At 37.9% G+C, this 24,360-nt stretch overlaps 1 protein-coding gene across 1 annotated transcript in view; it reads right to left on the bottom strand.

Moving 5' to 3' along the window:
* The window catches only part of nkain2 (sodium/potassium transporting ATPase interacting 2), a 272,618-nt gene that overhangs the window by 5,459 nt on the left and 242,799 nt on the right, over positions 1–24,360 (bottom strand). Inside the window, exons 5-6 of the mRNA XM_007255398.4 lie at positions 19,220–19,280; positions 5,809–5,890 (exon numbers count right to left, since the gene is read on the bottom strand). Of these exons, the coding sequence (XP_007255460.1) occupies positions 5,809–5,890; positions 19,220–19,280 (143 nt within the window). The remainder of the gene's footprint in view (positions 1–5,808; positions 5,891–19,219; positions 19,281–24,360) is intronic.

Below are 24,360 nucleotides of genomic sequence, written 5' to 3'. Positions count from 1 at the left end.
TTATCATAAACATGATTCATACAGAAAAGATGTACATCACCTAGAATAAAGTATATAACATAAAACTAACAACATAAACGGGGAGAATAATGCACATAACAGGGCACACAAAAGGAAAATCATTCATTAAATAATTAAGCTCTAATTATAGATGATAATTAAGTATGCAGAGAGCCTACTAAAATGAAAAGACAGAGATGAATGAGAAAATTATATATTTCTCCACATATTTTTCCCTGTTACTTATTAATGTAACAATTTCACTCCAATTCTTCACAATTTTTCAGGTGTTTTCAGCTACCTTATTACATAGTTCATTAAACACAAAAAACATGCAAAGACTTTTTTTTCATATGAATAATCCCATAACAGTTTAGACACTTAACTTTTAAAATACAAGTGAGCCTTTTGTAATGATTGTGTGTTTAGCTCACAGAATTCATTCCCACATTATTTTTTATCTCTCTTTTGGAGACTGTGGTAGAAAACTGAGTAGGCTACAGTCCAGCCTCCACACAGGGGGGTTAGTTTAAGACACTGTTACAACAGCTTTGGCTCCACAAGTAAACCATTAAAATCCAAACTCAATCATATAATATTTATGCACAGATTTATCTGAAATGTAGATACAAACTGTAGACAGAATAGATTAATGATGCTGTTTATTTTATCTTGATCACTTTTTTTTATCATGAAAACTGATCACGATACAATAAAATATCATCATACTGCTTTCCTTATATTCACACATATCTTGCCCCTTCACATTTTTGTGTAGGTATATGTCTCTCTATTAGATTTTGCTCAATTGTTTCAACCTCTTCCTGTGTAATTACTGGATTTATAATGTTTCACATTTACAATGCTACAATTTTTATATCAAGAAATGAATGAATAACAAAATGCTCATAATGTGACTGAGACACTTTCCTCTACAGACTGCAGTGAATAGAGCTATGTACCTTGATGATAGTCTGCAAAGCCTTTGCATTTTAGAGATACAGACTATGACATTTACAAATGGAAAAGACCCAAGACACGAAAAGTATTACTCTGCCAGACAGTCTCATAAAATAACTAAAATACAAAACACTGTCTGAATCTGAATCTAAATAGGCAGGGCATCTTGTATAATAAATCAGCTTGTGTAAATAAGGAGAGATAAGATTTGGAGGTGTGAGATATACTTTCTACAAATTATGGAGAGTTATAATCTTTATAATCCCTATTGTAATCCTATATTTCCTGCATGATGAGTTGCAGCAAGAATACTATTTGTCACTGAGATAAAACTCTGTCTAAGGTAATGATTTTTTTGCTCTGATCGGATTGACGTAGTGCTGGGTGGTATGGCCAAAAATGCATATCAATATATTTTTCAAGATTCTGGCAGTTTCACGGTATATCACAGCATTTAAAAAAAAATGATATATTATAACTTTTTCATGACTGAGTTTTTATGTTTGTGACTTACTGTACTGTTAGGAGTACATATAATATAAAAAAAATAAATCTATAAATTAAGGCTTTGATTAGTATAGGGTTTATTTGTCCCACAAAAGTAAACAATATATGAAGAAATCACCCAGTAATATACCGAATGAACCAGTATACCGCCCAGCACTAGATTGACGTCTTGGCAGTTTATGTTCATAAATGTAACCTGTATCTGTCTGTAATTTTAATTATCATTAAAATGGAAGGTATACACACATTGACACATTTTTGTATGTCAAAGACGTTATTTTGCCATGCCAGAATCCAGCTAGCCTTTAATGAAGATCTGTTGTTTGTTGTGAAGGAAAACAAGGAAAGAGGAATCACAAGCATAATCTGTTGTGAACATACTGCTGTGTGTCACATGTGCACATGAAGGGCGGGTCTGATTTTGGCAGGTAGTCAGAATTAGGCACAACACTGGTTCCGGCTGATGACATGCCGGCCGCATGCATACAGGCAAGAAGACACACGCACAAAAAAAACAAAAAAACAAACAAACAAGAGGCATGAAATCAGATCTGACACATTTATGTTGCATGCCCACTAATTGGATACATATTTGACCCAAAGATGGATTGGATGTGTGCACACAGTCCTGAAAAATCAGATATGTCTCAGATTAAGGTATAAAAAAAAACAGTTTCAGTCACTAAATTAGCCTTATTCTGTCTGGACAAAAACTAATGCTAAAAAAAATGCAAATTTACAGATGTTACAAATGTTGCATCATTTCTGTCTGTCCATCCAGTATGAATTTGGAGACAATGGTGAGACAGGTGGTGAATATCATTTTGTAAAAATAAACTAACAAAATGAAGAATGGAGAATGAAGAAAATGTTCTGGTGCAATACTGAACCTTAAATATTGACTGATTGTCAAATATCATCTAGTTAAATTTAGCAACAGTAAACATGCAACTTTAATAATTGTATTCCATAAACTATTTCCAGATATAAGATAGCAATAAAAAAATGCTGGTAAATGAAGAACCGTTTGAGAAAAATCTCAGTTTTCACCTTCAGTTTCTCAGCTCTATCTACATGCAGCTACAGTCCCTCGCCCGCTCCCCTCTCCCCCTCAGCCTGGGCGTAGTGCCCTCCCCTGTAGCGAGTGCAGATTGAGTCGGGCTGGCCCATGTGTGCTCTTCATCGTCACCTTGCTCTTGTCGGCTCAGGCACAGTTCAGTATGAGAGCAGCTTGGATCGTAAGGCTGTTGGGCCGTTCTCCACAGGCAAATATTACAGAGCCTGAAGGTGAGCCATGCTGCCCCCACCTCCCTCTAAAGCCATATGGGCCGTCCCACCCTGCTCCAGGTCTCTGGCCCGGTTCCAGCTCAGCTGTGCCTCGTCTCCCTGGGGGGGACGGCAGGGAATGCCCTGGCTGAGGATGGTAGATCACCGTCAATGTCACTCATGTGCCAGGCCTGGCAGCGGGCGTGTGTTGAACACCTGCCATGTGTTTCCATATCAGATGAGCTGCTCTGTCCACAGGGCTGTTTCACAGAGACGACTTCGGATGATGCAATCAGTGCAATGAGGAGATGCATTACATTTTTATAAGCTGCTGCACCTTACATCAAGCAGTTCAACTTCCCACAGTTAGCATTATCCATCAAAACAGCTTTTGTTTATGACTCTCATATTGATCATGTCAGTTAGCTGATTAACTGGATGATTAATCAGGTAATTAAGCTGCAAATCGCCAAACAATAAAAATGTAGTTAACTGAACAATAACAAACACCCAAAAATGTAAAAAAAAAAAAAATTCTAACGACTTCCTTAAAAAATACTTATATTGCTCTCTTTCTTTCTAAAGATTTAAAATATTGATATTTGATAATAAAAAAAAAGTGTGACTGAATGCATAATTGTATTTCAATTTTTACAGTTTTTACTGTTTAGCAATTGATCTTCATTTTTATCTTTGCACTTTCCACAAAGTACAAAGTTTTCTACCTAAAATGGAAAATATTCCTTTATTTGTTTATATCACCTGGTCAACTACAGTAAGTATAGTACATTGACCATAGTAGTAATTTTGCAGATTTCTTACAAAATGAGATTTTTTATCTAACTATTTTTTTATCTCTTAATTTGTTAATGTTTCCATTTTCAGTTTATTAATTGTTCAGCAGTATTATATTAGAGACATTTGATTGAAATCTTAACCCCACAGAAACTGCAAACAAAAGGTAATATGAAGTAACATGGTAAGTGTTAACTGGAGCCCTACCCCATCGCTAATGCGCTAATCACAAACTAACTACCATGCTGTAAAATAAAACCCAATCCCAAAGCTAATGCGCTAACCACAAACTAACTTAATAAATGCAAGCTAATAGGGTTAACATGAACTAACATGCTGTAAAAAGAACACAAACCCCACCACTAATGCGCTAACCACAAACAAGAATGATAACTGTGAGCTAATACTGTAAACATTAACTAATGTGCTGGAAATTTAAACCACAGAGGTACGTCCACTGCACTGAACACAAGCTAACATGATAACTGTCACTTAATAATTTAAACATGAACTAGCCTAGAGCTAATGCACCACACTACTAACTAGCACTACAAACTAGCAAGCTAACAGGAACTAACATGCTGTGAAATAAAACCCGGCCCAACAGCTAATGCGCTAACCACAACCTAGCATAAAAAATACAAACTAATAGAGTTAACATGAACTAGCATCCTGTAAAATATAACCCTACCCCACAGTTAATGAACTAACCACAACTAAGACGATAAATGTGAGCTAATATAGTTAACATGAACTAGCATGCTGTGAGGTAGAGCATAAGACAAATGCTTTAAATTTAAAATTCATATATTTTTTTCTTTTTGTGTCACAAACTACTATTTTTTTTTTTCTAATTTTTCCCATTTTTCTCCCCAATTTACACGGCCAATTACCCAACCCACTCATTAGGACTCCCTCTATCACTAGTAATGCCACAACACACCAGGAGGGTGAAGACTAGCACATGCTTCCTCCGATACATGTGAAACCAGCCACCGCTTCTTTTCGAGCTGCTGCTGATGCAGCATTACCGAGCAGCCAGCGCGCTTGGAGGAAAGCACAGCGACTCGGTTCTGATACATCAGCTCACAGACGCCCTGTGCTGCAGACATTACCCTAGGAGTGATGTGGGGAGAGAGCGCCATCTACCCACCCAGAGGGAGCAGGGCCAATTTTGCTCCCTCTGACGCCGGCAGCTTGATGGCAAAGCTGCATGAGCTGGGGTTCGAACTTGCGACCTCCTGCTCATAGTGGCAGCGCCTTAGACCGCTGGACCACTTGGCACCACAAACTACTATTTAAAAAATAACGTAATTTGTGTTTTACTGTTACTCACAGTCAAACTTTCAATCAGTGAAAACAGAAAAGAGGCAGAAACCACAGAGTCAAAAACAATGGTCCATGTTAGTAAAGGAATTGTATCATGGCCAGCAGTGGTATGCGCTTAGCGGCCTCTTGTGGCAGATTTAAATGTGCAGCTTTCTTCTTTTTTTGGCCTGGTCTCATCTCTGTCACCTTAATGCAGTCAATTGAGTCTGTACTTTTATATAACTGAGCTTAAACCACAAGACAAAGCTTGGGACTGCGAGTGCTGCTGTTTTTCTCTCCGAGATAATTGGGTGCACAGTAGCTGATGCAGTACACACCGAGTATATATAAACCTATCACTAGTACATCAGTGTCAATAAGCCAAATCCTTTCAAATCTCCCAGGGACCAGCCAACACCACCTCTGCGCATCCAAGCATGTCCTCATAAACTTTTAAGCCGTCAACAGAGGAGTGAACAAACAGTCCTGCCTAGCTTCATGTTGACCCAGGCTATTATCTGAGCCGGGCTGACAGTGATATTATTTCTTACTGATTTGTGCAGCGAATAGTGAACTCCTCCGGGTTTTGTTCTGTTGTATACCCCTCATAGTCAATTGCAGAGATACCCCATTACGCCTATTTTGTGTCTAGGGAGGTAAAAAATGTGTGTTCTGCACCCAGACACAGCAAGAGCGACTCAAAACAAGACGATACACGAGCCTGGAAAATGAAATCCGCAAACAAAGGCAAAGCAGGGAGGTAGAGACCTGAGCCAAGCTCATTGTATCCCCGTGGACACGGCTACTCAGCAGCTGGATCTTAAACACAAGCAAAGTCAAAACATTGTAACCAAATGAAACCCTGGGGCCAGTGGGATCTTGCTGGCACTGGATAAGAAAACGGGGGAGAAGCAATAAAAGAACATCTGAGGAACTCGATCTAATTCACAGCTGCTAATTTGCGGTACTTACATATACATTGGTTGTAGTTGCAAATGGGATGTCTTCTGTGGCCCTTGGTAACCATAGGAATCAAACCCACCTATAAAGTCAACTGAAACAAACAAACAAAAAAAGACATGAAAGAAAAAAAGTGAGTCAAGATATTTATGAAGCACATTTGCATTGAAAATTTGCCAACAGTGATGCAGAAATCTGAAAAAAAAAAACATACAATAAAAGAGAGGACATAGCAATAAACATGGCAAATAAATGAAAAAAGATAAGTACATTAAAGGGACATAACAAGTACATTAAAGCACTGACAAAGATGTATTACGAACCAGTGCATGAGTATTTATCTTTTTTCAGTAAATACAAGACTTTGTATTGCAAGATGTTTTATTGTTAAGTAAATTACATGGCTTTCACTTGACTTATGACATGATTAATATCACACAAAAAGAGGTTTTTTTTGGCAGAAGTAATAATGTGCTATAGAACCATGTCAAGAAAAAAGAAAAAAGCCATTTGAATAGTTGCATGACCCTTTCCTAATGATTAAATACCTTTTATAAATTGTTCTATACAGAAGGTTTTTTTTAAAGGTTTAACATAGCACTATCGTCAAAAAGCTCTCTTTTAATACTATATAATACTATACAGAACACTTTTGCTTAGAATATACTTAGCAATTATGCTTCATAACAATGTTGTAAAGTTTTGTGAAATGTCTGTTGTTTTTGTTTAAGGTTCTTGTACATTCAGATCCATGTAATGTTATCTCAGTACAACACCTCAATGGAATAAAACTTTGAAATAAAGATGTGAGTGAAGAGCAGACTTTAAAATTTTATGCAAAGAGTATGAAAATTATAATGCATTAACCATTTAGAAATTACAGTCATTCTACACCACCCTCTCCAGTTTCACAGGCTTAAATGTATTTGGACAAACTTAACGTATTTACAAATATAATCTTTGGATCCAAATCCACTGCAGTCAATGACTGTGGACATCACCAAATGCTCATCTGGGTTGAGGTCAGCTGACCAATTCTTAAAATTCCACCTAGTTCTTTGGTTGCTTGCATGGCATGCTTTGGGCCAATATCCACCTATACAAGTACTGAAGCACCATTGTGTCAATTTTGCAGGATTTGAATGAATCTGAGAATAAAATAGAGCTCTATGCACTTCAGAATGCATAATACTATTTTAGGAGTCATTTCATCCATAAACACCAGCCGTATATGCTTATGCCATAACAGTGCCTTCATCATATTTGATAAATGATGTATCTTTGGATTATAAACATCTTCTTTCATACTCCATAATCAAATCTATTCTTTAATTTCTAAAAAGAAACTAGTTCCAGAGCAGGTTTTAGAATTCTCTAGCAGTTTAAGCCCTTCTGTTATTGAGTGTTATCAAAGGTTTAAATCTAGGAGTAGAGTCTTTTCAGCATAATTATGTCCTCCTTCTTTTGAACTGCATGAACAGCTACTAAATGCAAATTCAATTCCGGGAATCAACTCAACTTTTTAATCCTATTATTTGGCCATGAATAATGAAAAAACACTTTAGTCACATATTGACTACTCAGATTTAAATGCACCAAGGTGGAAGGCAGATGCTTTTTTGCTAATTTGAACACACAAAAAAATAGATCTTGCACATTCATATAGCTTATAGTATATGTGAACATAGCAGTAGAAAAATAGTAAGAGTAACACAATTTCTGTTAAAACAGCATTTAGAAGCAAATAACAGAAAAAATGGGCAAGCAGTAAGTTTGATACAAGTTGAAGATACTGTACTTGATGTTTGGCAATGTGTTTGATAGACAACTGGCTGCATTTTGAATGTAACTGTTCATATACCTGCCTATGTGCTACAGGTGATACTGGAGGCTTCCATTAGAGGCTTTAACTTGTCACAGTGACAAGGACACATTACACAGACACAGATAGCTGTTCTACATAACAGTCTATCATGACGATACTGCTAAGCTCCTGCAGTGCCCCTTAGTGTTTTTTGTGTGTAGTGCAACTCACTTCTGATTAAACAAGAAACACGAGGCAGCCATCATTTATATGCAAATGCATAGTTAATAGTAGTTATATCTCTACCCTAAAGGAACATTAAATTGAGGTACGTGTGAATATATAGGAGGTCAGTCCAGTCATCTGTGTGTGGGATGGGTGGGGTTGTTCACAATGCTGGTGGTTTTGTGGACTGTGAGAGAGACTGCAGTGATCTTCTCCACTGATAATCTGCAATGTTTGTGTAAACAAGATCCAGAGTGTTCGTAAACTGGGTAGCAAAGTCCACATGATGATGGAATTCAGGGAGCATTTGCATGATTGAATTCCCCAGAGCCAATAAACAGTCCGTTGTGTTGTGTATTTTGGAGCTTACTGATGGCCCCATACAATTCACACAGCACATCCTAAACGTATACCACAGCTATGAACATGGTGGTACATTGCCAAGGAAAACTATATGGCCTGCATCTAAGGGCGGTTTCACACCTGTAGTTCATTTCTCTGGTCCAAATCAGTTGAGGAGTTTGTTTACTTGGAGCATTTTCTCTCTCTGTTTGGTTTGGTTTCACACAGACATAAATGTAAACGCACCAAAATCCACACCAATAAACCACGCAAGCACATTGTCTCCTCTGATTGGTCAGAGCTGTCTGGCTTGGGGGTAAATATAAATATACGAATAAAGTAAATATAGCAAGAAGATTCTGTGTTCCCAAACGCTGCGCTTTTAAACACAGTTTTTAGACTTGCAGCGCAGATGTACACATAGTAAACAGAGTTGCACGGCTGTGAGTAGTGAATGCAGCACAGAACTTGCGTGCATGGACACAGCGTTTGTTCATAGCTCTGGTAATTAGCGTTATCTGGCTAATATATCAGTTTGAACTGCGCCTTATCAGCAGTTTAGCTTAAATAAACTGACTATATTTAATAGCTAGTTCTGATCGAGACAGGATTACATGCTCACCACAAGCGAACTGCTCAAGAGTTCGTTTGGAACCGGACCGAGATGTCCTCCTCTAGGTTATATATTGTCAGCCGATAATTCACTGTAACCGAAGCTCTCCTTGTATTACTCCACCACATACAGGTAATCTAGCAACAATGCAGCGCTTACAAACCAAACACAAACCAAATGCGATGTCATTAAACACCACTGGAAGCCACCGGATCCCATAAACATAATGAAGAAGAGCGCAGGCAAAGACGCGGTTCCACAAATAAACAAACCCAGCGATTCGAAAATATGCATTATTACAAACATTATCAGCCACCAATATCAGGGTTTGAGTAGTTGTTATTTAAAAAAAAAAGCTTAAGTGTATATATTTTCCAGTTAATATAGGGTATTTTAAGCAGAATGTAAGGTGGCTGAAAATAGGAGACCCTTGTAATTAAACAGGTCTTGCCGCTGGGGGGCGCCCAAGCAAACAAACCTTAAATTCTTAAAAAAAACACTTTCTTTCAAAGTCAAACTAGCACTGGGCTTTAATCTACACAGATTTCTCTTCTGAAAACCATTTATTTGGGTGAGTAAAGTTTACTGCTGTGCTGATCTACCGCACTCGGCTGTGGCCTCGTGTCTACAACCGCAACACAGAGGTGCCAATATTACACGTTATAGCACTCCCTCTCGTGTATTATTGCTTAACTGATGTCCATCTGAGAGATGATAGAAGCAGATTACGAGGTTAAAGCATGGCATGTAGCATGCAGACCTGGGTGCCAGTTGTTTTGATGGTCATACATACAGGATGGCCTGCAGCAACAAATCTCAATGATTTGTCAGACTGTCAGAGTCCAAATGAATGTTTTAGAGGCAAAAGAGGCTGATTAGTACCCTAAACGAAGTTGCTTCACAAGACATAATAGACACAAATTACTCTGAGACACTTAAAGAGAGAAAAATGTGATTGAGAGAGAGAGGATTACTATATTAAAAATGATTAGGCTCATCATTTATCATTTTGAGTGTACTGTATGTGTATGTGAGTGAAGAAGCTTCTGAGTGACTGCGTGTGTGTGTGTGTGTTATAATCCTAGGCAGTGGCTGGTCAGTGTCTGGAGCCTCAGCGGGGCTGTTTGAGGGTGATATCGGTGGCAGGAAGCTGCTGGAGCGTGCGGCCGCTGGATTAGCAGATGGCCTAAAATACCACAGTCTGACAGGATTAGCGCTGGACCCTCAGCACCAGCCTGCCAGCTGTGTCTCACACACACACACACACACATATTCAACCAACTCGGCCTTTCCACAAAGACGCCGAGGTACTAAAGAGCGATAAAGATCCAGTGTGTGCCTTGCAGAGGGTGCTTCCCACACAAATGAACACAGGAGATAAGCTGCAGAATTAGCTTAGCGGCATCTCCCGCGCATCCTAAGCAGGAACAGAAGCAAAGATTTGGGATGATTATCATTCTAATGACAGATTTTAGGGTGGTGGCACACACCCATAAATCCCATAATCTACATTGCCCTCATTGAGGAATTAGACCTTGTGGCCTGATCAGTGTTATCAGAGGGCCTGCAGAGGTCAGTTTTACAGCTAGTGCCAGAAGATCACTCTAGAGAGTGCTTGGACACTGCTACTTCAGATATAGACTAAACCTTCTAGCATAAGACAGATGTGCATTTTTTGTCCTGACTGTATTTCTCACACTACATAAAAATGTCTGACAGTCGTACACAGATCATTGTCCAATCAGGGCACAGTATCTTCTGCATCCAGATACTGATTGGATGTAATAACCCTTTAGAAGTTGATGGACACACTCACTCAACATATTAAATATTTATTGATTTTTTTTAGTAATATTTTTGTGATATAAACAGCACAGGGAAACTCGTCTTCTGCCTGTTGTGTTTAGCTGAGGGATTTGTGTGTCTATTTAATGGATTTGTTTTGTGTAAAACTGACCAATGGACACTCAAGAAATCATTAAGGATTTACAAAATTCTATACAATAATTGTGGTTTACTTTAAATTAGTGGTGTCAATCGATACAATCATTTCCCCTCTTTAGACAAACCTTTTAATAATGCATATTTAAATGTAAATAAAAGAAGCAGGGCCCAACTTACTCCCTGCACAAGGAGTGTCATGATGCTAATTGCTATCTTACACCTTGCCAACACTTTATTTTCGTTAAGAAAAAATTAAGAGACCACTTCAGTTTGTTGTTGTTTTATTCTATAAACTACGGACAATATTTCTTCTATATTCTAAATGAAAATATTGTCATTTAGAGCATTTATTTGCAGAAAATGAGAAATGGCTAAAATAACAAAACATATGCAGAGCTTTTAGACCTCAAATAAGGCAAAGAAAACAAGTTCATATTCATAACGTTTTAAGAGTTCAGAAATTCATATTTGGTGGAATAACCCTGTTTATTAATCACAGTTTTCATGCATCTTGGCATGTTCTCCCCCACCAGTCTTACACACTGCTTTTGGATAAATTTATGCAACACCTGGTGCAAAAAATCAAGTAGTTCAGCTTGGTTTGATGGCTTGTGATCATCCATCTTCCTCTTGGTTATATTCCAGAGATTTTAAATTTGATCAAATCAAGGAAAAACATCATCATTGAGTGGTCTCTTATTTTTTTCCAGAGCTGTATGTATATACTGATGGGCGTGGTAAGTAAGGGGTGTTCAGTTAAATTTATGGCGTATTGCTATGTTCACAATTAAAAAGCTCTACTCCACTACTTTAATTGTTAAAAAAATAATTTGGTGCATGTCTGCCAATTGGTCAGTTTCATAGACATACACATGAACTGACCAATAACAGATGAGAGGGATATGACGAGCACACACATTTACCTGTTAGGCATCATGAGAAGCAGAAGAGACATTGAGAAACATTGACTCTAACGTGTCGACATGTTCTTCAACACTTTAAATGAAATACACACTGAATTCTAAACAATTATAGTGGTATTAACACAGCAACACACTAATTCATCTAATAACCTGTAAGCATATAAAACTAGCACAGTGAAGTTAAAACGGAATGTGACAATGTGCACACAGTACACTACAGCAATACAAAACCCCAGTTTTAGTATGTATTAGAGCTGTGGGGCAATATTCTAAATGAAAGTGCATATTTCAATCTGGGGTTCAAACGCTTCCCCTTTCTTTCACCGAGTAAATAGCTGCAACTGTTCTAATGGCTAAATGCCTCCGGGCTAGCCAGACCATGTTAATGGAAAATACTGGGATCACTGCTTCAGTAATGAAGTAAAAAAAAAAACATGCACTGAGATCTGGGGGCTTGAGGACAGTTTTCAGACCCGAGAGAGACCCCTGGAGTCAAACTATTAGCATTCAAAGATATACACTGACCTCTCCTCCACTTTTATAGACTCCCAACAATTATCGATTCGGTTAAGGTGACAGGTCTCAGAAATGCGTTAAGGGTCTGTGGCGAAGCTTGGGGGGAAATTAGACAGAGATGGAAGCTTTTATGATGATCATACAACAAAGCTTCACAACAAAGAAGCTTCATTACAGTTTTTAATACGCCCTTGTTAACATGACCTTGATAATCCATCTCCTTGAAGGGCTGTAAAAGCCTGTTCTATTGTTATATTGGCTAGATGGTGGAAATGACAGAACGAGTTAAATATCAAATAGTAACTTAACTATTTTTCAAATGTTTATAAGCAGAAATTGGTAAGATCATCGAAACATACCACTTAATACCCATTATTTTAGCAAACCTGGTACAGCTTTCCCTAATTACTTCCACGCCTAAGCTAACACTGGTAATTTACACTGATAGAAAATAAACAGAAGAGTGTTAATAAACGCTTTTCAGGAGAGACATAAATTATGTACAAACATTTATAAGACACCAGAATTTTTATATTTATATGTCAATACCGCAGGAATGTGTATTCCAACATCAGCTGCCTCACAGCCTGTTTTTTGTGGTCAGCTTACTGCTTAAAATAGCTCATATGTACTGTTAATATATAACTAATAATATATTATTTTAATAAGAACAACAGTACCGCTAATATAACACTCCAGCTAAAGCTTAGATTGGGCAAAAATATCCAGCCTGACCCTGTCCGCCTTGACAAACTGTTTTTACAACGCGGACCTGATTAAAATTCCACATTTTTTAGTAACGTTACAGCAATAAAATGGAGCTTTTAACTAAATTCCCAAATAGTTGGAATGAGCGAAATCTGTTTTAATGTGGTTAATAAACAGTAAAACATGGAATAAGACTATTTTCTTTTAGGAAACTGTGACAGAGCTGTGTATTCTCTGCAGTGAAGACGTGAATCACTTATCTAACCAGCCTTCGACTGTTTTACCTGGCAGCCATGTCCACTAAACTCTGTAGTTTCTAAACATTCTGAGGTGCCTTTAATTTTATCTGAGCAGAGCTGCAGCTTCCTCAGTATAAACCGATACTGGAGTAGCTGAAGTGCGCACACAGAAACAGCAGTGTGTAGCTCAGGTTGGAAACAAAACTTCTGTATATCTGAGCTATAGTCCTTTGCTGTTGGAAGCTTGTGAGCTAACCCAGCTCTGTGACTTATGCTGCTTCTGAGGCTACCTGCTTTAGCTTGTGAGCTAACTGTAGAGAGCAGTATTATCCGGTTATTGTGATTATTTTCTTTTCACTGAGAGGCGTATTGGTCCTATACATGAACTGCAGAAACAGTAAAAACGTTTCAGACCGGCTGAGCTGAGTCTGTAGTCTGAAGCTTGTGGCTGTGCTGTAGCTCTTTGACTGGTGTAAAGACAGCAGGGCTCCTGCTGCAGCTCCAGCTAGTGGTTGGATGAGGAACTGCAGCCTCCTGTAAGCGAGCAGTTTCACCGGTCATCCACACAGGGCTCTGCTTAACTGCTTAACCCTAAACTCCTGAATCGTATCGGCTAAATCAGAGGAATATCGCTGATACTGTATTTTGGCTGAAAATCGTCCGATACCGATACACTGCCGATCGATCGTTCCATCTCTACTGCTAACTGTACCTTTGTTATTTTGCTAGCTATTTAGTAACCTAACCGCTAAACAACATCGACATGATGCAGACATCTCATCCCTCCTGTGACATAATTCTTCTACATATATTTATAGATAATTCCTAGTGTCTTCATAGCATGTACAATATTGTGAAAAAATTGGGACATTGTATATGAGGTACACTTTTGGAAGTGAACATGAACAACAGAATGAGTAAGGAAAACTAAAAAGTCAGATTTAGATCCTGATTGGTTTGCCTCTAAGATTAGTAGAAAGAATGTTCATCTTGATTGGTCATTGTTAGAATACTTAAGGACTTGTTTGCCATGTTGCAATACTGAACTTCTAATACTAAAACTTACAAGAAGGCATAGACAGGAAAAAAATCTTCTTCTCCCTTTGTTCAGTGATTTATCACTTGAAGTTTTGTGGGTATGTTAAAAGCATTGCTAATAAATGAAGTATTTGACTGATTATTCTGGCTTCAGCCCGCACAAAGAGGCATTGTAAACACAGCACTAATGCTAATGGTTGTGTGATTCTACCTTGATGCTACTACAGAACTTGATTATGTATTCCCTAAGGAGGCGTGTAAACTAATTCTGTTGTTATGAATGCAAACAGTGTTCTCTGCACCTTGCACAAACTGATAGCCAACTCCTGCATATCTGACACCCACACACCAATCCAGCGTTCTGTTTCTCCTTTTTTCTAGGTCTCGGAGGCAGATTCACTTTTAAATACCGTCCTTTCTTTAAATGGACCCTGGGACATTACCCTTGATAGTAGCGGTAATTACGCAGCGAGCGTGTTGATTGGTTTGAGCTGTTCATTACCTCTGTAGAGGTGCTTCATGTACTATATTAATTAGAGTCGTAATGGCCAATATGGCCGCGAGATTAGCGCTTCTGCATGCCTTGGGGATCAAACCATCAATATCATTCACATTCACTGGAGAAAACCAAGCTCTCTCTGACAATATTATTTCAGCGTGGAGGGCCAAATTACCAAGAGCCCCCTGTGATCCCTCATGTAGGAAATGAAACCTGCTGATATGCCCTCAATGGATATAATCACTCTGTTGTCACGTGCACGAGCACGCTTTGCACTCACGCTGCACAAACGCGCACTGATTGGGAAAAGAGATTTTCAATTACACAAATTTACCACAAACTCTCCTCATCACTGATGGAGACATTCATGGCATTCTTCAACAGCCCGCGTAATGCCTACTGATTGAATTAGAGCATGTTCCCTGAAGATTGAAAGCCTGTTTACAACTCAGAGTAACAGCATTGTGTAGAATGCGTACATACTGACTAAACTCCAGCTCACAATACAAGCTGCAGTAATCAGATGTGATCAGGAGTACAAAAAATCTGTATTTCCATTAGAGATTTACAAGGTTATGAAAAAATTTGGGCACCCCTGATAATTTTCATGATTTCCTTTATAAATCATTGGTTGTTTGTATCAGCAGTTTCAGTTAAATACACCATACAGCAAATGAACACAGTCATATATGAGAAGTAAAATGAAGTTTATAGGACTTACAGAAAGTGTGCAATAATAATTCTTTAAACAAAATTAGGCAGGTGCATAAATGTAGGCACCCCAACAGAAAAATTACATTAATGTTTAGTAGATCCTCCTTTTGCAGAAATAGCAAACAGCCTCTATATGCTTCCTATAGCTTCCAACAAGAGGCTGGCTTCTAACTGAAGGTATTTTGGATCATTCTTCTTTACAAAACATCTCCAGTTTAGTCAGGTTTCATCATTTTCAAGCATGAACAATCCGCTTTGAATCACACCACAGATTTTCAATAATATTCAGGTCTGGGAACTGAGATGTTCATTCCAGAATGTTGTACTTGCATCCCTGAAATAGCAATCCGCAGTCAGAGCGTACCTGTCTCTTAACCAATTAATAGCTAACTAAGCTACCTACCTTTTCATAAATGAAAAAAATAAAAAATAAAAAAATATTAATAGCATACATGTAGGCAATTGGAAAATTTTAGCCAAAAGCAGCACATATTTTAGTCTGGCTTCTGGTTGAAGGTATTTTGGACCATTCTTCTTTACAAAACATCTCCAGTTCAGTCACATTTAATATTTTTCGAGCATGGACAGCCCACTTTTAACTACAATACAGTTTTCAAATAATATTCAGGTCTGGGGAATTATTGCACACTATCCGATACACTGCCGATCGATCGTTCCATCTCTACTGCTAACTGTACCTTTGTTATTTTGCTAGCTATTTAGTAACCTAACCGCTAAACAACATCGACATGGGGAATTATTGCACACTATCTTTAAATCCTACAAACTTCAAATATCTACAAATATCACTGTTTTCATCTGCTATATATGATATATTCAACTGAAATTGCTGATCTTCTCAACCTAATTTGTAAAGTAAAATCATGAAAATGATCAGGGGTGTCCAAACTTTTTCATACTGCTGTAGGTACATAAATAAGGCTCCCTGATGAGGTTGACGGCAAAAATAATGATATTACTGTGTAACGCATCACATCATAGCCTGTCAGAGTATTGCTTGTATAGCAAAACATAACATAGCATAACAGCAGGAGCTGCATATAGACCAATATTATAAGGATCAGCAAGTATCTAGCTGATTATTGTATGAGCATGAACAAATTTCTGTGCACTTCTCTGGGATAAAAGAGGCCATAGTTAAGCAAGTTTCTCAAATGATAAGCAATTTTAGTTGACAATTTACTTATTTACTTAAATACATGTGATTTAAGTAATTTTAATGACTCAATATCTGGTCAATAAGACAAAGGTGCCTTGTTTATCACAAAGCAGATTTATGTGACTTTTTATGTGACACCAATAATTAGCATTTTAAATTGATCTCATCTGTCCTGATGACGTATGTCAGCAAAGTATAATGTGCTAAGAAAACTGCAAATGGCATAAAATTGAAAACAGTTATAATTTTTAACACTTTAATAAAAACAAAGGATGAAATTTTCATGGAGCAGACACCTCACCTCTCCCAAAACTCACGGGATTCTTCTGCATATTCATAGAGGCAACATATCATCTAAAATATTGTAGAAATTGGCACACTTAAGCACTTTTGGGAGTAATCAGCCAAAACAGCCAAAACACAAGTGAGAGTGTGAAAAAGTGTGAGCTACACTCACTAGACCTATCAGTGTTCTCTGCATCAAAAATGATAATGTTGACATTAGCAAATGGTATAAAAATATAAAAGTAATATTTTTACACTTATGTTTAACACTTAATACTTTTTAATGCTAAGGATTGAAGATAATAATACAGAAATGCATTTTATCAAACAGCATATCACTTTAAAGTAGAACATATTAGTACATGAGGTTTATGAATGAAAATTAAACTCCGAAGTGCTGTCCTTTTATAATCTATGCCACATTTAACGTAGCTCCAAACGCTTTCAAAACTAAAAGGCAAACCAAATACATGATACCCATCATTTTTATGCATTATTTAATGTTGAATATTTGTGTTACTGGTGTCCAAAAATCCCCATAGTCTAACATTACTACATTACTGCTGTTGGAACCGACTTTTAGAACACTACATGCATGAAAACAGATAATATTTTATACCTCCACTGTGTCAAAATGTAATATTATGATAATAACCTAAACTCTAATCAAAGATTAGGTGATTATTTTTGTAATTAACGTTTATTTCAGAACCAGATAGCGTCTGTAATAGAAGCTCAATAGCCCAGACACACATCTACCATGACACATTCACAAACCTCATGTACAGTACTCCGCTGCTTTTCTTCTCATAGCACAATACACACTGTTGTCTAAACGAGGCTGCGCTCCTGATCCTAATGCGGAGTGAAGTCACTCAGTGTAGTGAGAGACTGGCACTCTAAATAAGGCCGCGCCTAATTACGCACAGAGTGAAGCTTAATGATTCTGATTACGAAACAGAGTAATGCAGTGAACATGTACTGAGAGTACACAAAGAAGCTAGAGGGGTCAGTCAACTGGAGCAGTCAACAACAAGTGTGAATTAAACGCACAATAATAGAACGACAGAGCAACACAGACACACATTCTCTCTCTTTTTCTCTGATGAGGAGGATGAAAGAACAGAAAGAATACTAAGAATACAGGGAAGCACTGTTATCTGACTTCCAGTAACAGCAGCATAAAAAACCCCAAAAAACTGACTCAAGGCAATGAACATTCATTATAAATCAGGACAACACCATACAATCCTTCGTCCTAATTATTTAGCTTTTCTCTAATCTGGTGGAAATGGGACAGGAACTAAAGAGAATAATTCATGTCTCTTAAAGGCAGGGTTACTGCAGCCTGCGCTGGCCATGGTGTCTGAATATAACAAATGGGACCATTTCCTACACTTGCTTTAAAGCACAGGGCCACAAGCTGGGGGGCTCAAGATCGATAAAAGCAATCTTTTAAATCCTGCTACATCTAAATCCAAATGTTTGTTGGGCCATTGAAACTAGGCTAAAGATGTGGCACTAAGAGAAATGTCTTTGCCGATGGTTCATTATCAGAGTAAATATATACTACTCTTCTCTAAAAACCTCTCTTTAGTAGCAGTGCATGATATATCGGCTCTCTGTTCTGTTTGTAGATAAATGGGAAATGTAATGATTATTACATGATAATTACAGCCATCATTTTGCACCCTATTTTTAGCTCTTGTACTTGCTGGCTGACACACATTATAGCCACTACTGAATGAGCACTTTCTGTCTTTTTAGCTTCTTTTGTCTTTTTAGACATACAGTTCCTACTTACCACTGTAACAGGCTCAGGCAAGAATATCATTAAATAACCCTAAATATTTTTATTACATAAAAAACATGCAATAAATCATATTTTATACAATTTTTTATTGACAATTGGGTATTCTGACTAATTGTGATTTTCAAGTATATAGAAGCAGAAAATTAGACTACAGAAGTACCACTACAGTTGCTGGAGATGAAAATGTTTTTTTTTTGTAATTTTTTGTAATTTTTTTGCCAAAATATGTGATCAGGTGAAATTCCTCTAGCAAACTGGTGATAGTTTCTCTGGTCAATCCTGTGAGCTAATCAGTTCAATTTTTTTTTAGGTTAAGATTCCAAAAGCTCTGCCTGAGGCTCATTGGCCATATCACACTATAGTTCCTTGTTCAACTTGTAAAAGGAACAAACTCACATATTTTTAGAATGTGTAAAATGCTAAGATTTTTAATACTAGTAACCAGATAACCCTCTTGAGAGTACACATATCAGAACACAGCAGAGCCATTAAACACCATTAAACACAGTGCATAAACAAAACAGTGCAGCAAAGCCATAAAGAAATTGTAAATAATAATCAGGTCTAAGTGCATACTTACAGCTGTCTTCCTCTTCTGAAATTAGTTTCACCACATAACAGGCATAGATGAACCCAGCAAGCTAGAAAACAAACAAAAGAACACACACACACACACACATAAACAAGCCAGTTAGAATCACAGTGGTTTGTCCCTTCTGAACAAATCTATTGAAGATCATTTGCACTAAAGCAATAAGAAACTGCTCAAGGGCACCTCAGCCATGAACACTGGGTTAGTAGAAAACACTGTTCCATCACTGCCCTCAGCCTCTCCTCCTGCGGTGACCTTCCAGTCCAAACTCACTTTTCTAACCTTAAGGTCATGGCCACTTCCATTTTACTTATTAGTAAGGTGCTCCCAATTCTAGCACAGGTGTTCAGTGCTGCACAAACAGCTTGTAAAACCTCCACAAAAAAAATCATGGCCAAAATAACCGGCACTCTAGAGCAGCTGCACAAGTCCAAGGTCACCATGCCCAATGCCAAGAGGGCTGTAAAGCCCTCAGCACTGGGCTGAGGAGCGGTGGAACTGTGTTCTCTGGAATGATGGATCACCGTCCAGTACCTTAGGGAGAAGTTGGAGTGGAGTTTGTGATCCAGAACTGTGATCCAATATCAGTACCTGACCTCTAGACAGCAATCCTGATAGAAATGTTCTAAACTTCTGCAGCCAGGCCCTTTTAGACAGTAGGTAAACAATTGGATTTATTAGGAGAATTAGGAGTTTTGCCTCTGTATAACATTTTCTGGTGTATATTTGCATCTGCAGTTTGTTATGAGTAATTTACTTATGAGTGGTTTGTATTTTGAGTAAAATTGAAAAAATGATCAAGGTAAATCACTTTTGGTATTACTGTAATTTTGACTGTAGATATTCTGCCAGTGAGAGACAGAGGGAGGTTTTAATCGTTTGACTTTGACGCTTTTAAATCAATTTGTTTTCCAAAAGGTGTGAAGCATAGGTTAATCATTTTATACACTTCAGAGAGAAGAGGAGGGTGCAGAGTTGGGGCGGTGTGGTAAAATGCTTATTGTAGAGTTGAATTAATCTGGACCTTAATGGGAAAAAAGAAGGAGGTACTAAATCTGAACAATATACAGTTTATTAATACAAAACTAGCATTACTGGCAATGAAGGTAAAATATAAACACAAATCACTAAACTGTTTATTGTGCACTGTAAGCTTTCTAACTTAAGAATACAGTTGCAGTCAATAGTTTGGGCACACCTGCTCATTCAATGATTTTCTTCACATTGTAGATTAATATTTAAGACAAAAAAAAAACAATTATGAGACACATATGAAATTATACAGTAAATAAAAAAGTGTATGTCCTCCAAAATCCTCTGATCTAAACCCAACTGAGATGGGTAATTTGGCATAAGCTGGACCACAGCGTGAAGAAAAAGCTGGTGCTGTATGTACTTTTATGAAATTTTAGGATATGCAGGTAATTATTATGGTCAAAAGCAGCCCAGTCTTTCACAGCCCTACATCAAGCATATAAAATGAGCTTTATGTAGCAAGGTCTGGGCCATAGCAGCATCTATTTGCACTGATGATACATAAGAAACTATGGACAGATGAGGCTCTTTGTAAAGCAGGAGGCGGTGGAGAAACTGCAAAAACAAGCCATCAGCTCTCTACAGACAGAAACAAATAGTCTGTCTGAGAAAAATGCTGTTTTTCTGCCTTCAAGGTCTCTTAATCTTGAAGCTGTGGCCCTGAGAGTTACACCACTGATTTTATAGAAGTGGGGTAATTTGTGTGGTCTGATTGAATTGACAGGTACAGCTTGAGTGTGTGTGCTAGCCATGGGTTTGCGCATGTGTGTGTGTGTTAGCTCTGTTAACACCCGGCTAAAGAGACAAACTGCCGCCCTTCCTGCCAACACGGATTTAGCACAGTCCAAAAACCCCAGCAAAGCTCTGTGTTAAGCACACGCACTGTGGTGATGCGCCTAATCCGAAGGTGCCTTTCCGTGATCACTGCTGTGGCTGGGACATTTACATATTCGCTCCCGTCTGGGGACAGTCTGGCACACACAGGAACGTCTGAGCGACACGCCTGTATCTCCAATTCTTATCGTTTGAGCGCTTCAATTAACTACACATATGGCAAACAATTTGGGAGTCCATTTCCAGCTCGGCTGCAAGATAAACACAGGGTGGCAGTAAATCGGAGGAAGCTCGCATTTAAGATTCCTGGAATACCTCAAGGTCTCGCCCTCATTTACACAAAATAATGTGCAGCCTCCTCTCTCGGCTTCTCAGGCAGCAACGCCATTAGCGGCTGTGAACTCGCACGCATGCAATCTGTTTTCACATGCAGCGCTGTCTGCATAGAACCATATCGCTAAGCGTAGGGGCGTAGACATAAACCAGCTCCGGCTGAGGTCAGAAGGTCCACACAGTGCTGTGATCCACCTCACTCACAGGTGTGGACCTGCACTTCCTGTTAGCACAGTTCACAAGAGAGCAAGGGTAAGTGACATGGCTGTAAATGCTTTCAATATCTATTTTTTCTATTATTTATGATCATAATATGCTGAATGGCCAAGCATGCTGGGTAGGTTAACAGTCACCCAGCTTTATAGTGTGCTGCCAAGGTTGTGTTTCCTTTTTTTTTTTCTTTTTTTTTTTTTTTTTACAAAATATACTGAATACTGTATAGTTTTGCATAAACACATGAATATAAAACAAAAAAAGCTAAATGAAAGAAAAGGTTTAACAAGGTCTAGGTTGATAAGCTCAATGATTGTGTATAAAAGCTATACAAGTTCATATTACTTGGTTCATCAATAAAATCATTAAAAGTATCATTAAAAGTTGGTCCTTGATGGTTAAGATGGTTGAAAAGCTGGTCAACCAAACTAAAGCATATCCAGTAATAGTAAGCTGGTTGACCAGCTTTGTGATGCTGGTCATGCTTTTCAACTAGCTTGGTCTTGATGGCTGATGAGATGCTCATCAAGCTCGTCAAGCCGGTCAACCAGTGTGGTCAAGCTGGTCATAAGGGTTGTTAAGCTTTACTAAGGTTTATCATGCTTGTAGATCAACTAAACTATTAAACTGTATCATTACCTGACAAGCATAAGGTACTGTAAACATACAGTACACCTTATGCTGGTGAAGTACTGATATAGTTATTACATCCAAAAGAACAGTACCCTATATAGTGAACACAACATGCTATTTAGTGAACATCTAGTTCATGCCCAGTTTAATACATTCAAAACTCCAGTGATCTGCACACATTTAGGGCTGCAACCATTTATTGATTAAATGGATTAAAAAAGTTGGCAACTTATTTAAAGTACAGTTGCTACCCACTAATGTGGGGCAGTGAGCCAACCAAAGCTGTGGCAGTAAAGCACCATTAAGCTGAATGAATGTTGAAGCCATGGGTGAAGGAGATTCAAGTTTTTAGTAAATTAATTCAATTTTTTCTCTCACTCAGTGTTCCTAGAGCCTGCTAGAGTAGTTAAACAGTTTGTAGTAAATTTATCTCTCACTCACATTTAGCAAGTTTTCTGTTCCACCTTAAATGTGGTGGTAGTTACAGCCTCTTTCAAGGCCTTTTTTGACTCTGACATTGTTTGGCAGTGTTTGACAATCATAGCCAAGCGTATATTTACATTAAATACACTTATTAAATAATAATGCAACTGTTGGGTTAATTCTCGAGTAAACACTATTTTTTAATAATGGTAGGTCGTGTGCTCATCTTTGCACCCTCTTTCTCATAACTTTGATACTCTGGTAGTAATTTGTTGGTGGTGCATCTCACATTAAGCTTTCCTATATGGGTGGCATGCCATTTAGTGCTGAGGCACCCAATCTCACCCAGTCTTTGTAGCACTGAGAGAGATGTGCAGAGACACCTTGACACCTAATTCACAGAAGCAGCAACAACCACTGTGCCTTCTGACTTACCTGCTAAAACTAGACTTTAGAACAGAACTGCACTGGCTTTACCACCGCATTTGCAATACTTCGTAATCTCATACTTAAGATCATAATTACTTAAACTCATTCATAAATTTGAGTTTTCTTTTTTTTTTTTTATTGTATCCCATTTTCTCCAAAATGTAGTAGGTCAATTACCCAATCCACTAAATAGTGATGCCCCCACCACTTGGAGGGTGAATACAAGCACATGCCTCCTCCGATACATGTAAAGTCAGCAACCGCCACTTTTCAAACTGATGCGGATGCAGCATTACTAGATATCTTAATTAACTTAATTAACTTTAACCTGACTTAAAGTTCACATGCAAATCTACCTCAAAAATTATAGAGGGAACTCATTTTCCTCAAAACATATTGATGGACTGGTTCTAGGCATGACAGGTCACCTTTACATAACTAGAAAAGTACATTTCCTATAGGAATCGTAGGATGGTTGTGCAGCTAAAATGGCTCCCACCATTCATGGTGGTTTCTATGGTGTTGGTAAGTGGTTGTCAGGTGGTTGCTAAGTGATTGTTAAGGTGTTCCACAGTGGTTGCCATGGTGTCGCTATGCTGTTGCATTCGCATTTCACACAAACAAACAATTCGACTTGTGTTGTGGTAGTAGTAGTGGTATAAAATGTTTTCTTAAAAGAGTAATAAATGCAAATAACCCTATTATTCTTATTATTACACAACTAATTACTAAGTTACCAAATGAACTGATTAATTATTGACAAAAACAGGCAACCTAGATTAGGGCTAAAATGGTGCTTAGGTGACAAACATGCTTTTGGACTGATGCAGGAAAGGTTAATTGTGTGCACATTCATAGGCTTAATATGAGATACAGCTCTGGAAAAAATTAAATGACCACTTTATTTTCTGAATCAGTTTCTCTGATTTTGCTATTTATAGATATAAGTTTATGTCTAATGAACATAGTTGTTTTATTCTATACACTACAGACAACATTACTCCCAAATTCCAAATGAATATATTATCATTTAGAGTATTTATTTGCCAAAAAAATGAGAAATAACAAAAAAGATGCAGAGCTTTTAGAGCTTTTAAGAGTTCAGAAATCGATATTTGGTGGAATAACCCTGGTTTTTAATCATAGTTTAATGCATATTGGCATGTTCTCCTCCACCAGTCTTACACGCTGCTTTTAAATAACTTTATGCCACTCCTGGTGCACAAATT

The sequence above is a fragment of the Astyanax mexicanus genome, chromosome 1 (assembly GCF_023375975.1).
Source record: "Astyanax mexicanus isolate ESR-SI-001 chromosome 1, AstMex3_surface, whole genome shotgun sequence".
Taxonomy (NCBI): domain Eukaryota; kingdom Metazoa; phylum Chordata; class Actinopteri; order Characiformes; family Acestrorhamphidae; genus Astyanax; species Astyanax mexicanus.
Note: the sequence above shows the minus strand (reverse complement) of the source record. Positions and strands in the feature narration are given on the sequence as shown.